The following is a 14,349-nucleotide window of genomic DNA, read 5'->3' on the forward strand; positions in this document are numbered from 1 at the left end:
ATTATTTATTTCATTATACTGTAGAAGTACATCATTTTGTAAATTACTTTATTTCAAATAAAGTGTTAATCAGATGAATTTGTATTTCTTATTACTTGTGTTACTATTAAGGCCCGGAACCTTTGGTTTAACAAACTTCGTTTAGCACGGCAAAAAATGAACAACGTAAGCAGTTCCGCCCGTATCCGGAAGTGTTGCACACGTGAAACACACTACTGGTGTTCACGCTTTGGGAATATGGCATGATAACACGAACCTTTACGTTGAACTGAAAGATACATTTTATTTAATAATCAGTTGATTTATACACGTCAGCACTGGTAAGTTAAGCCTTCGTTCTTTGTGTGTTTGTTATTTTATTTGTTAATTTAGAACTGCTTTACATGGGTGTCTACAATAGTGGGATAAATTGATTCCACATCTCACTGTATGACTCGATGACTAGATGGTACATTTCTGCTGTTTATGTGAAGAATGTTAAAAACTAGCGGCAAATGCGGCAGTAAGAAATGTAGCTAGCTAAGTACCTTTAACCTTTGTTATTTGATTGACGTATGGTTGTTTTTGTACTATGGTATAACCAGAGAATATGACCATTATTTGAATTTGGTCATTAGGTCAGAAACACAGTTGCATTTCTTATTCAACAGATATATAAAAAGGATTTCAAGGCTGTCCTCATAAATTCCATATGATATTTTACTAAGTTGTCAGTCAAGAAAGAAAAGCATTTATAAAGCTTCTAAAATAAGAGTAGTTTCTGTTAGACATTATAAAACCTTTGTGAGAGAGAGAGAGAGAGAGAGAGAGAGAGAGAGAGTGAGAGTGAGTGAGTGTGTGTGAGTATGTGTGTGAGAGAGAGAGAGAGGAAACAAACCCCTCTCGTGTTGTGACAGTAGATCCCTGAGGTGTGAGGATGGAGGGCAAGGAGCAGAAACGCCACCAGAATAAGCAGAGCGGGCCCAAGGCCCAGAAGAAGAAGAGGAGGAAGCAGGGGGAGCAGGGCGTCGGACCAGAGCTGGACGAGCGCAAGAGGAACCCGCGAGCCTTCGCCGTGCGTTCGGCCGTGCGTATGGCCAGGACCTTCCACAGGTCAGTGCCCCCTCAAGACCACGCCGTCCCAGGGACTTAGTGAGTGTGGCCGACTCTGAACAGTCGCCTAGTAACAAAGCGGCATGTAGTCGCACAGTGACGCGTGTTTTGTTTGGGCCTCTGACCCAGCATTTGCATTTGAAATGAATGTGAGGCTAAAGTGTAGCAGTGCGTTCTGCCCTTTGCTCAAATGCACACTTGACGCTGCTAGTTAAACAGTGAATTTACAATAACTTTTCCCATGTGAGTGTGCCTGATTTAAGGTATGATTCAAATTCAAATTCAAAACGTGTTTTTGCCCTTTTGCCACTGCATTTTCATTGTCTTAACGGTACGATTCCCAACACATTTAAAAAGGTGGAACTGTCTCCTGTTTGCCTTCATCACCGTTCCGCTCCAGCCTGACCAAAATAAAAATGCAGTTGCAACCCTGAAATCGAATGTTCAATGCCAACGAGGCACTCCTATCAACCAGATAAGAGAGTCTGACGTTTTGTCAGGGCGTAGTTTTAGGAGGAAGTGATGTTTGAAGAGGCAAATTGCTTTAAGTACTATTTATTTTGTTCATAAAATGAATTCAAATTCAATATTAAAATTTTCGATAAATGGTTTCCTGTGAACAGCGTGCGTGTGGCTGAGACAAAGGCCAGAAATTGTTGAGGTTTTCAAGATGCCACTTGGTGACTTCATGAATGTGTGTTGATCTCTGCTGCTTTGAATTTTCAGTTCAGAACAAATCAAACTGAACTGTGTTCCCTTCTCTCCCCGTTCACCCTCAAGAGCCCCTCCCACCTAACGTCAACCAATGTGCATCCTGCATCCTTGTTTTAATGTTAACAAGGATTAATAAGTATCTTATTAATTCTTAATAAGAATATTTGTCATTTACATTTACATTTATGGCATTTTGGCAGACGCCCTTATCCAGAGCGACTTACATTTTAATCTCATTTTTATACAAGTGAGCAATTGAGGGTTAGGGGCCTTGCTCAGGGGCAATTCATTTGAATTTGAAAGAAGTCTAGAGTGTGTTGCCATATTAATGGATTGAATTGTCAATTGAGGCAAACTGTGAACCATACAGAAAACACCAACAGCCTTTCACACTCTCCCTTTCATGGGTCCATCAGAATTTGACGAATTTAAAGTAATGACGAAAGGCATGTTTTGTTTTTTTTTTTTTAGATAAAAGGCATCTGAGGTCTGACTCACATGCTGCTCTATTCAATATTATATTTCAATTCTTGTCTTAGGCTCATCTTCATTAAGTTACTTGTGTGCTCAGGTTAGGCGATGAGCAGTTCACTTTGTTACCTGTGACAAACGAAAAGTTGCTTTCCAAGTGCGTTGAGGTCATTACCCTGCAACAGGCTTAACCCGTTGAGCTGTGGGGAGTTTGGATGGATCTGAGCTGATGATCTCCACAATTATGGAGGCATTCTGCTGCCACGAGCCTCCAGGATTCACAGAGGATCTTTTGATTGATGTTCCTCTTGCCATTGTTTTTGTACAGGCTAAAATGTATCATTTGTCCAAAAGACTTCACCTATGCATCTTTTGGGCGCTTCAAGTCAAGCCGTAGTCCGTTTGCTCATCGACTTTCCAGTGGTTTGCATCTTGTGTTAACCCCCTCAGGGAATGCTGGGATATTTGGCTGCTGTGGTGACCTTTCACACGCGCATTCGTACACCCTGAACGGAGTTCTCGGCCTGTTCAACAGCTTTTCTTCTTGTTTTGAAAAGGCTTCCGTGGTCGTGTGCTGCCGTGGTCTTGGAGGCCTGCTGAATTGTTTACTTTGGCTCGGTCTCCGAGTGATTTATTCCGCTGCGCCGGCCTCCGATGGCCTTGCCTTCCTGCCTCGTCTTTGCTCCTCATGAATCAGCTTTGATAACTGTGCATGAACTGCTGATGTAGCCGCGCATGGCTGGTGAAATAATGTTCCGAGCCACCACGCCAAGCACTTTTACTCTGGAGTGGTGGGATGATTTATAAAAATGTCCTACATGGTTCACCCAATATGCACACGCAGTCTTAATGAAAACTGGTAGTCTATCCTTTGTCTATCCATTGAGTAGTTTAAATATCATTTGCTTGAGAACTCAACCAAAACAACAAACAATTGCGCCTTGCATACGGACTACGCTACGTACGCCCAGATTGCATTGTGTGGTCAATTGGGTTTATTTCCGTTCACTGTTATTACAGAAGTGCAATAAAACTGAGAGTTAAAGGTTTTCTGATTTTGTTGAAGCTAGACAAACTAGAAATGGTTCATTTCATTGGTTCCATTAATGGTAATGGAAATGTATAAAATTATAAAACCATTTAAAACAAACTGATTTAAGAGACGGTGCGTTGAGGTGGAATGTAGATCAAAGAGCTGAGAGAGAATTGACCTTCTAATTCCTTTCCCATTAGATTTCGTTTAGCATTGGTTGTTTGTATTTAGTAACTGAATTAGAATACAGGTCTTGGTTATAATTTAAGCTGGTTTCATGTTGTTTCTTTCTTTCTCAGGACTCAGGATATAAAAGCGAAGAAACACCATATCCCTCTGGTAGACCGCACCCCCCTGGAGCCTCCGCCTATCGTCGTGGTTGTAATGGGGCCTCCGAAAGTGGGAAAGAGCACCCTGATTCGTTGCCTGATCAAAAACTACACACGACAAAAGCTTACAGACATCTGTGGGCCTGTGACTATTGTGTCTGGTGGGTAATTGAATTATCCTCTATAAAACATTGATACTCAAAAAAAAATGTTTATGAGCCATGAATAATGCATGTAACTTGAGTCTCAGTGCTGAATTGTAAATGAATCTGCTCTTTCACTCATCCTCAGGGAAGAAGAGGCGTTTGACCTTCATCGAGTGCAACAATGACATCAACACCATGATAGATTTAGCAAAAGTTGCTGACCTCGTGAGTGTGTCCTGTGAAACCCCCCCCCTTAAAAAACATACATTATCTCACAGCATAGACCATCAGCTGCTGCATTGTAGGACTTCTGTGACATCTTCTGTTCACCAGGTCCTGATGCTGATTGATGCCAGCTTTGGCTTTGAGATGGAGACCTTTGAGTTCCTCAACATCTGTCAGGTCCACGGCTTCCCTCGTATCATGGGAGTGCTTACACATTTGGATTCCTTTAAAAACAATAAGTCACTTAATAAGACCAAAAAACGCCTTAAACATCGCTTCTGGACCGAAGTCTACCAGGTAATCCCAGAGCTCTGTCAAAAGCACAGCCGTTAGGGTTAAGCCATCAGATCGCGTCCTTGTAAATAACACGCATTGTGTTTGTTTTGCTTCAAAGGGAGCCAAGTTGTTCTACCTGTCTGGAATGGTGTACGGAGAATACCAGACGCAGGAAGTGAGGAACCTAGGGCGATTTATTTCAGTCATGAAGTTCAGGCCCCTGGTGTGGCAAACTTCTCACCCATATGTCATAGCTGATCGGTGAGTATATAAAAAACACCACAAACAAGCACATTCCTTTAAAGGGACAGTCACTGTCATTCTGTACAGTTTGAGTATTTAGAGTATCAAATCTCATTACTAGCCCTCAAAATATTCATGAATTTCCTCCCAGTGAGGCCTGTATGAACTTTAGCTGTGAAGAGCTCCCACAATGCAGTGTGTCAGCCAGCCACTTTGGCATTCTCTGGTAACAGCGTAACCTGTCAAAGGCTCGTGTTTGAGTGCACACAGTATATAAACTACAGACTCCGATGGTAAAAACAAAAAACAGGATGAATTTGTTTCTCTGCCTTTTACAGGCGTGTTCTTAAATTGTTAATTAAATTCACCTGTAAACATTTGAACAGTAACAGTAATAGCTGTGTGTTGGCCTGTTTACTAGACTGTTACTTCGATGTCGAGGTTCCCGTTGTGTTTCATGACATTTTGTCTCCGACATGTAAGGTCATAGTTCAGTATGTGTCTTTGAGAAAGTTGGATTAGGCGAGTAGCCACGGTAACGACTTTGAGCACAGTTTAAGTAAAAGCTGGATGGGACATTGTAGCATCTACTCCACTGTAGTTTAGCATCAACTCTCTTTTCTCCTCAGTGTCATCAGTGGTCCATATTTTATGACGGGGCTATTTGTGGATGCACAGTGTGACTTAACGGTGTTACGTCTCCGTCAGAGTAGCCCTGCTGCTGAGCACATCTGAAGTGTAAAGTCACATTAAACGTTCAAACGGCGATTAAAGCTTTTGCTGTTTTCTGATGATCCCCACTGTGTTCTCAGAATGGAAGACTTGACCGATCCCGAGTCTATTAGATTGGATCCTAAATGCGACAGAACCGTCTCTCTCTACGGCTACCTGCGTGGGACATTTTTGAAGAACAAAAGCCAGATTCACATCCCAGGTAAGATTATAGATCGATAATCCGCACGAGCCACGTGGATTGTTTCTCAGTAAGCCGGTGGATAAGGGCTGCGTCATATATATTGCGTGTCCCCTCCGCAGGCGTAGGGGACTTCACTGTAGAAGACCTCAGCTTCCTCCCAGACCCGTGCCCGCTGCCGGAGGCGCAGAAGAAGAGGGCTTTGAACGAGAAGGAGAGGCTGCTGTACGCCCCCATGGCCGGTGTGGGAGGCCTGGTGTACGATAAGGACGCGGTGTACATCGACATGCCTGGTGGCCACGTCAAACAGCAACAGGTCAGGCCACCGTCATTCCCGCCCTCTCCACAGGGCCCGCGGGTCTATATCCCGCGAAGGTGGCGTAAGAGTAGCCAGGTGGTGTTGGAAGCTTAACCTGAGGCGGGTGTGACTCCCTGTGGCAGGAGGAGATGCGTCCCACCACGGAGCTGGTGCAGTCCCTCATGGGAACGCACACCACCATGGACGCCAAGATGGCCGCCAGCAAAGTCTCGCTGTTTACAGGAACCGCCGCGCTGGCGCCAGAGGAGGTGCAGGAGAGCAGGTGAGGTCCGCCGGGCCCGGGCGTCTCCTCCGGGTTCGTCTTCGACGGCGCGTTAACGTTTGATGTTTTTACTCGCGTCTCCCGCAGCGAGAAGCAGGGAGCCACGGAGAGACGAGCGTGGGACCCTGAGACTCGGCGAGAAAGGAGGAGAGCTGTGTTCACGGAGGAAGAGGAGAGTGAGGGAAGCGATGAAGAGGAGAGTGATGAAGGGGAGGATGAGGAGGTGGGAAAGGAGGAGAGGAAAGCAGCGAAGGAGGCAGCACCTCCCTTGAAAAGGCAGAAACTGGGAGAGATTGGGGGGGGGGGGCAGGAGGTGGTGGAGATGCCGGCGTTTGCAGACAGCGGGGACGAGCTGGAGAAGAGTGAGGGGGAGAGTGAAGAAGAGGAGATGGATGAGGATGAGGAGAGAGAAGATGATGATGATGAAGAGCAGGGAATGGAGGAAGAGAACAATAGGAAAGGTAGCACCATGCCTCCAGACTCCGGACACTGCTCTGAAGAGGATACAGATGACGAAGATGAGGAGGAGGAGGAGGAGGAGGAAGAAGGTGATTCGGAGATGGATGAGCAATCGAATGCTGCACTGCCAGGGGAAGATACGGTGAAGACGAAGCTGACTTGTGCTGAGGAGGAGGAGGAGGAGGATGAAGACGAGGAGCTGGGATCGGACACTGCAGGTGCTCCGTCATTCTCCTTCTGTTTCTTTTTATTTAGTGCGTTGTGCTAAAGCCTCTCTCAGTCTCTCCTGTTCGCCGAGTCACTTAATCTCACCGGACGAGTGCTTTTCATTTTCAGACAGCAGCAACAGATTCAAGAGTCCCAGACGTAGCGTGATGCTAATACTTTTATTGATTCCCATCCAGCGCTATTGCTCAATCTGATGCATGTGCTCATAAAGTTAGCGCCGGTGCTGTTTGTCTTTGGGCCTGTTGTGGGCTAGAGTCCCCCGTAGGTGCTGTTTTGTAACGGGCCTGTTGTGGACTCCCTCAGGAGCACTGCGCTGGAAGGAGAGTCTGGGTCAGAAGGCGGCGGACGCGTTCCTGAGACGGCAGCGTGCGGCCCCCAACCTGCGCAAGCTCGTCTACGGCACGGGTGAGTGGGCGGGGCCAGAGCGAGTGGGCGATTTACCCCGCGGCGCCTCCAGGGGGAGTCACCGCCCCGTCTTTTCTTCATTGGTCAGTGACGCAGGAAGAGGGAGGGGACGAGGAGGAAGAGGAGGAGCTGGGCGGCCTGTTTCGCGTTAGCCGGCCGGAGAAGAGTCAGAGGGTCAGGGCGGACGCTGCCGACCTCTCCCGCTTCCAGCCTGACGCCAGTCACGACTGGGACCAGGAGGAGGTGAGAGCCCCCCCCCGTGCTGTAACTCATAAGGGTGGAGGCACGTGTAGGTGACGGTGCTGTGGTTTCAGATGCTGGCCTCCATACGGGACTGCTTCGTCACCGGGAAATGGGAGGGAGACCAGGACGCCGCCACGTTGCTGAAGGAAGATGGTGCCGGATATTTGTTCATTCCTTTATTTATCGTACGTCAGGTTGACTGACTATTTCCTGAGTGTTTTTCTCATTTCCTCTTGGCATTCCAGACGAGCTTTACGGAGACTTTGAGGACTTGGAGACCGGAGAGGTTCACAGAGCGAAGCCCAGCCAGGGAGAGCAGGCCGAGGTGTGTTATGATTGGTGCATATTTCCCAAATGAAACCATATTCCACGTTGTACACGTGTAGCTGGCTTGGCTCTGAATCACATCTTCTGTTGAAGGGGTAAATGTATGTGTTCGTTTATCACGAGCAGGGGGAAGATGACGATGCAGAAAATGAGGAAGAGGAGGCTCCCTTGGTGAAGATGGACGACGAAGAAGCACAGAAAAATAAGCGTCTGGAGAAGAAGAGGAGGCTGAAGGAGAGGTTCAACGCGCAGTACGACGACGGAGACGCCACGTACTTCGATGACCTCAAGGAGGAGATGCAGAAACAGGCTGAGGTCAGAGGTCACAATGCAAAAATTAAAATGACTGACTCTTGGGTCTCTCATCTCCGGTCTCACGGCAGGTCTTAAGGAAGCAGTCGTTACTTGTTCCACAGCGCCCCCTGGTGGAGAATGCAGTAAACAGTAGTTAAATGGTAGCTCTAACATCTGCTTGATTCTGGGCCCATGTTGGTCAACACAGCTGACCGTTAGGGGCTCTCGTCGTTTTTCCCTGCAGCTGAACAGGGCCGAGTTTGAGGGCATGGATGACGAGGTTCGGGTCCAGTACGAGGGCTTTAGACCCGGCATGTACGTGCGCCTGGAGATCCACGCGCTTCCGTGCGAGTTCGTCACCAACTTTGACCCCCACTATCCCATCATCCTCGGTGGTTTGGGAGCCAGCGAGGGCAATATAGGCTATCTACAGGTAAACTCCGTCTGACTGCACACGTCTGCACACGTTCACCTTCTGTCATTATGCAGTTTATTTTTGCATTTTTGCACCGCTTGTGGATGAGGGTTCTTTATGGGGAGCATCAGCATATATATTTACAGCTAAGACTTCCTGCGAAGCAAAATGAGCTTTGCTAACAGATCAAAACTTGACTGTACATTGTGGTCTGTACTGAACAGAACCTCCCCTCCCCCGCTCCACTCCTCCCTCTCCTCCCTCACTTCTGTTCCTGCCTCTCGTCCACAGATGCGTTTGAAGAAGCACCGCTGGTACCATCGGATCCTGAAGACCCGTGACCCGCTGGTCCTCTCGCTGGGCTGGAGGCGTTTCCAGACCATCCCCCTGTACCACATCGAAGACCACAATGGCCGCCACCGCCTCCTCAAATACACCCCCGAGCACATGCACTGTGGTGCCTCCATCTGGGGTGAGTCTCACACTGCAGGTGCACCCAAGTCTTTCCCAGGTCATAGTTATTTTGTGACGCAGGTATTTATGGCTTTTGACTACATCTAAGCGAGTCTTACTTGACATTTATTATAATCATCATCACACACTGGCAGGAAGGCAAGATGGAGGATTTCACTGTGGCCACAGTGAGGTAACGGACCTCGTAAACGTTGCGAGTCGACTGAAGTGTCCTCCGTGGCGCTGCAGAGGCCCGTTGTTAAGATCCCGTCTCTCTCTCTCTCTCCCCTCCTCGCTCTCGTGAGGATTTGTTTACGGCGTGGCAGCCGGCCGCCACTGCGGATTAACACGAGCGATAACCTCACACCTCACGTGACCGCTCCAGTGGACTCCAGCGTGCCTGGATGCTGGAATGCTGAAAACTCCGTCTTGATAAAAATAAAATAAATCTGATTCGTGCCACTACTTTCTGCTGTGTGAGAGCAACGTTTGCGTGATCGCCCTGTCTCTCATTCTGTTTCTTATCCTCAATTCTCCTCTGATACGCCCCCTTTCTCCCAGGACCCATCACACCCCAGGGGACCGGCTTTCTGGCTGTACAGAGTGTAGCAGGTGCTCAGGTAGGAGCTTTCAAACCGAGTCGGGGAAGTCACAGAAATAACGCGGCGGTAACAGCTACAGGGTCAGTCCAGAATTCTCGTTTGATAACCTCCCCCTGTGTTTTTCCCCTCGGGATCCATCTCGCTACACTCCCCTCAGGCGAATTTCCGCATCGCAGCAACCGGAGTCGTCCTGGACCTGGACAAATCCGTGACCGTGGTGAAGAAGCTGAAGCTGATTGGCTACCCCTATAAGATTTTCAAGAACACCTGCTTCATCCAGGTGGGCGGTCCGGTGGGGGCCCGATGGTTCCTCCTGCAGCAGCTCGTCAGCTGGTTGTGAAAACGGTGACGCTGACTGTGTTTCTGACTCCTCCCACTTCCTGTGTCTCTCAGGGAATGTTTAACACGGTGCTGGAGGTCGCCAAGTTCGAGGGCGCCTCCATCCGCACGGTCAGCGGGATCAAAGGTCAGGTAAAGAAGGCCCTGCGTGCCCCGCCTGGTGCCTTCCGCGCCACGTTCGAGGACCGCCTCCTCAGGAGCGGTGAGTTGGACTGCTCTGGGATCGATCACTCGGGTCTGTGTTCCGTTGGTCGGGTGCGGGGGTGTTATGTGCTTTGTCTTGCCTCTGATAGTTTTCACCAAAGGGTTTTTTTTTTCTTCCACATTCTTGTTTGGTGCCGCATATAACTGTGTCAAAGTCTCGGGGTGCTGTAAGGACTGGTATTTGTCTTCCAAAGTCACCCGGAAAAGCTTGTGGAAGTAATGGCTCCCAGAAGAGCCATTCAGCATAAAGTAATGGGGAATTATTACCGCTTGTGAAGCCACCCTGCACCTCACACAGCACATAGAAAACTGCACATCAGCACACAGTTACAGCTTTATGTATTTACTGCAGGTCTGTACTTGACTGTCTCCGTGTCTGTGTTGGTGTGTGTGTGTGTGTAGATATTGTATTCCTGCGCTCCTGGTACCCTGTCTCGGTTCCTCAGCTGTATCACCCAGTGACATCTCTGCTGATGCCCTCTGGGCAGAAGGACACGTGGGCCGGGATGAGAACAGTGGGTCAGCTCAAACACGACCTGGGAATCCGGAACAAACCCAACCAGGACTCTCTCTACAAGGTCTGCAGAAACTCCACACTTTCCTAGAGAACGAGTGTTTCTGACTGCAAATAGGGCCCCGCCTTCGAATGTCCGATCGTGACAAAACGTCTCATCTGCTGTGTTTGTCACCCGTAGCCGGTTCTGAGGCAGAAGCGCCACTTCAACCCGCTCCACATCCCCAAGAAGCTTCAGAAAGCGCTGCCCTTCAAGAGCAAGCCCAAGCTGAGGGCCGGCCGCGGGCCCACGCCCCGCGACCTCCGCAGGCCCGCCGTGATCCGCGAGCCCCACGAGAGGAAGGTGAGCGCCTGCCGTCCCGAGCACCGGCCCGTCACGCCTATCCCGGCCGTCGTCTAAACCCCGCCTTCAGGCTAACGTTAATCCACATCTCGTAGTCTCCGTGATCTGTCTCCCTGGCAGATTCTGCTGCCTGTTCCTCAAGCGCTCGCCCTGAAAATCGCTCGCACCAGTCCCTGCTCTTAAACGGGAGGTGCGCAGGTTCACCTGAGGAATACATTTTTTTTCTTTTGTTCTAGTTTTTTTTTTTTCCTCCCTAATGCTTAAGTGCCATTTAAATTGCGAGATGTCAAAATATTATTCAGTTCCTCCTGGCAGTTCTTTTAATTGTTTCTTTTTTGTAGCCGCACAGATGCCTACCCAACATCCTGCAGGAAAGTTTCTGACAGGTGTTTAAATGTCAGCAACCCCTAGAGAGTTTGTAGCTACATTTCCAATATGTTTGCAGTTTCATCGAAAGCGGCAGGGCAGTGGCATTTTTACAGACGCGTCTTAATTGACTTCGGGAGTGTGTACCGCGCCTTTCTATCATGATGGTTTGAGTTAAAACTTAAAGACCCGGTTTAACCACTTCTGTCTTTATTTCTTTGGGTTTTGTGTGACGTTTCACGCTCCATAGGAAACGTTCTGCGTTCTTGCGTAACGTTTTCGCTCTCCACCAGGTGGCAGCATTGCTCAGTGCCCTGAGCACAGTCTACGCTCAGAAGAACAAGAAGGCCCAGGAAGAGCAGCACGCCAAGCACAGGGCCTTCCTGAAGCAGAAGGAGAAACAGGAAGCGGAGAGACAGAAGCGGCAGAAGGAGGAGATGAAGAAGGTGTATCGCGCTATGGGGCAGAAGGAGAAGAAAAGGCTCAAGTCCAGCCTGAAGGGCAAGTCCAACGACGACTGAGCCCACACGGAGCTCAGTGCCGGAGCCGGTGCCGTGTGGCTCTGGCTTGGAGCCCAGCGCTTCCCGGGCCGCTCTACTCTCACTGACTGGACCCTCGTAACAGCTGGCCGGCCTGCCGCCGTCCTGCTGTGGGACTCTGCACTGTCACGTGAGACTTGAAGCCGGGTTTTGTGTGTCGTTTTAAAAATAGCCCCTCGATATAAACACACGCTGAGGCCTAAGGTGTGTGGTCAGTCCCAACTGTGGACGAAGGGAGAGACTTCGTATTTCCCACTGTTCTGTTTGATACAATAAACGCAAGTGCTTTATAATGTTGAATTTAAAAAATAAAAAAACAAAATTCCTTTTTTTTTGTATCATGTTTTTGGAGCTTTGAAAGAAGACTGTGCATTGGTATGCACGAGACCATTTCCGATGTTAATGGCTTCTTGAAGATAAATTATTTGTTTGTTAGAGGAGACATTGGAGTTTCTACATGACTAGTCATTACTAATCACTTTACTAATCACATTGCTGAAAAAAAAATTGCATCCGTTGACTATTGACTCAAAACTGTCCTGGGTGGTCTGGATGCTCTCTAGAACGTATAAAGTGTTTAAAGTAAACAAGTGCATGCTTTGGAAAGTCTATTTCCCTTTGGACATATAGATATCTGACCCAGTTCAATAAAGAATGCAATGTAAAATTAAGGTCAGGATTTAGTCTTTAGTTTTTTTCCAGATCATATATAGGTGTGTGTAGGTTAAACCCCTGAATATTTACATCGGCGTTGACTGCAGTGAGTTTAAGATGTTCTATCTGTGTCTTCTGCCTCAGTGAGTCCAACCCAATCAGACGGGGCCAAAACATCAGACACGCTCACATCAGCTCTTTGGTAGATTAAAAAGCAGAAAGGCACCGATTATGTTTAGCAATAGCAAACCAGCCGGCAGGCAGGATGCTGTCCAGGATTCTGGCTTTGATGTTTTGAGGACTACCCAAAAAGACATGAACACACCAGTGAGATCAGCACGTGCACCGTGGTACGCGAACCACTAGAACGCCTTCAGAAGAGGAAGGCCAGTTTCAGAAAGTTCCATGGACGTTTAAGGGACATGGAGGATTATCTTGGGCCAGAGGCATGGCGTGTGGAGTCTGAGCCGCTTACGGTGCACAGCAGTGGAAGATTCTGGCACGGTATGAAGAGTTCAGGTTTGAACTTGCTCGCCTTTGCTGGTAATGTGACGGTTATGTTACAAACTTCAGGCAGTCGATAATTGGATAAGTACTAAATACGATTTCTACTGAGGATAATTGTCAAAGTACTTTTGTTCTACCGAGATGGAGGAATTGTACATAAAGAGGCTGTGATTCATATATATTTGGCCCAGTGTGGATGTTAAACATCTTGAAATAAAGATTACATTGTGTTCTTTAACGCTGTATTCACTGATCCATTTCAAATCCAATGAGCCGCACAGGGAATAGAGCGAAACTAGCCAAACCTCAGCCTGGTTAAGCTGGACACCTGCCTATCTGACCAGCACATCTCGTCAGGACATAAATCGCAATGAACAAGTTCCACTCAGGTCGGTCGATGGACCGTACTGGAGGTTGAAGTAGCATATCAAGCTTTATTTGCCTCTTGCATCACTGACATGGCCATGGCCAGAGTAGGTACTTGTTGGCTGTTTTGTTAATGTACATTTCTAAAGGCACTGGTAAATACTATTTATGCAAAGATTTACATATATTTACATGATAAATGATCCCTCCCCCTTCCTGTAAACCCCTATTTAGGAACTGATGCCTCACAGCCAATGCTGTCTAAGTGGGGAAGTGTGACACCCTCAGGGCAGAGAGTGTGACTAATGCAATAAGAACAGTGTGTGTGTGTGTGTGTGTGTAAAAGAGCTACGTAAAGAGTTTTGTAACTAGCTAATTAGTGGTGTAATCTATTATACTTTGCATTTTGTGTGTCTACATTCCATGATCATTATTTTTGCTAGTTCTTCTAGTTTTTATTACCTACTGATTCAGTGTGTAACTCACTACTCAACAAAAGCTTATCAACGTGTCTTTAGTCTTCATTCCATGGCTTCTAGTGGCTTATGAAAGAATTACATTGGTTACAGCTTCTTTGTGAATGTTCCAGGCAAATGTTTGATTCCAAATATTTGGATAAGGGATTTGCCTTTGATTTTCAAAAACCCTCTGTTGCTTTTTTTTTTTTTCAAACCGTTCTCTGCGTACTTTCCTCGAGTGTTCTGCGGGTTGCTCCTTTTGCTGGATATATTTGGGTTCCTCTTCGGCATTCAAGAAATTGCCTCATTCTTCAAGTGTTCACTGATATATGCTGGAATTTGCTGGCCTGGGCGGTATGAAGCCGCCCGTGCGAGAATGCAGCAGTACGGCCCTGAACCCTGCGGCTCCCACCACGCTGCTCTGATGTTGGGTTACGTCTTGTAGAGGCAGGGTGTGGTTCACACAAAACAAAACCTTGGCAGCCGAAGACCTCCACCTTTCTTTTCAACTGTGGAGAGAACACTGATCCGAAGGACTTCTTATGCTCAGGTGATTTCCAGCCAAGTTTAGCCATGTGTTAAACATCCCAAGTCGGTGCTCTTTCTCAAT

The 14,349-nt window shown here is 47.7% G+C and overlaps 1 protein-coding gene across 2 annotated transcripts; it reads left to right on the forward strand.

Annotated features, from left to right (window-relative positions):
* Positions 1-174: 174 nt before the first annotated feature.
* Positions 175-12,076, forward strand: bms1 (BMS1 ribosome biogenesis factor). 2 transcript variants are annotated; one of them, XM_076999250.1, is made up of 23 exons: positions 175-320; positions 897-1,092; positions 3,610-3,800; positions 3,931-4,010; positions 4,119-4,307; positions 4,405-4,547; positions 5,342-5,463; positions 5,565-5,758; positions 5,884-6,023; positions 6,111-6,700; positions 7,014-7,115; positions 7,204-7,358; positions 7,430-7,511; positions 7,604-7,683; positions 7,812-8,000; positions 8,224-8,412; positions 8,686-8,866; positions 9,409-9,467; positions 9,607-9,729; positions 9,843-9,990; positions 10,395-10,570; positions 10,688-10,849; positions 11,509-12,076. In XM_076999250.1, the coding sequence occupies exons 2-23, from the start codon at positions 917-919 to the stop codon at positions 11,734-11,736; spliced, it is 3,699 nt and encodes a 1,232-aa protein (XP_076855365.1). In that variant the 5' UTR covers positions 175-320; positions 897-916; the 3' UTR covers positions 11,737-12,076. The 2 variants fall into 2 exon arrangements, with proteins under 2 accessions (XP_076855365.1, XP_076855366.1); XM_076999251.1 differs by having other exon boundaries at positions 900-1,092.
* Positions 12,077-14,349: the final 2,273 nt, after the last annotated feature.

The sequence above is a fragment of the Brachyhypopomus gauderio genome, chromosome 3 (genome assembly GCF_052324685.1).
Source record: "Brachyhypopomus gauderio isolate BG-103 chromosome 3, BGAUD_0.2, whole genome shotgun sequence".
Taxonomy (NCBI): domain Eukaryota; kingdom Metazoa; phylum Chordata; class Actinopteri; order Gymnotiformes; family Hypopomidae; genus Brachyhypopomus; species Brachyhypopomus gauderio.

Coding starts and splice junctions, on each gene's coding strand:
- bms1 (XM_076999250.1), top strand. CDS start 917: ATGGAGGGCAAGGAGCAGAAACGCCACCAGAATAAGCAGAGCGGGCCC. Junction 7,684..7,811: donor GCCAGGGAGAGCAGGCCGAG/GTGTGTTATGAT, acceptor TATCACGAGCAG/GGGGAAGATGACGATGCAGA. Junction 9,730..9,842: donor AGAACACCTGCTTCATCCAG/GTGGGCGGTCCG, acceptor TGTGTCTCTCAG/GGAATGTTTAACACGGTGCT.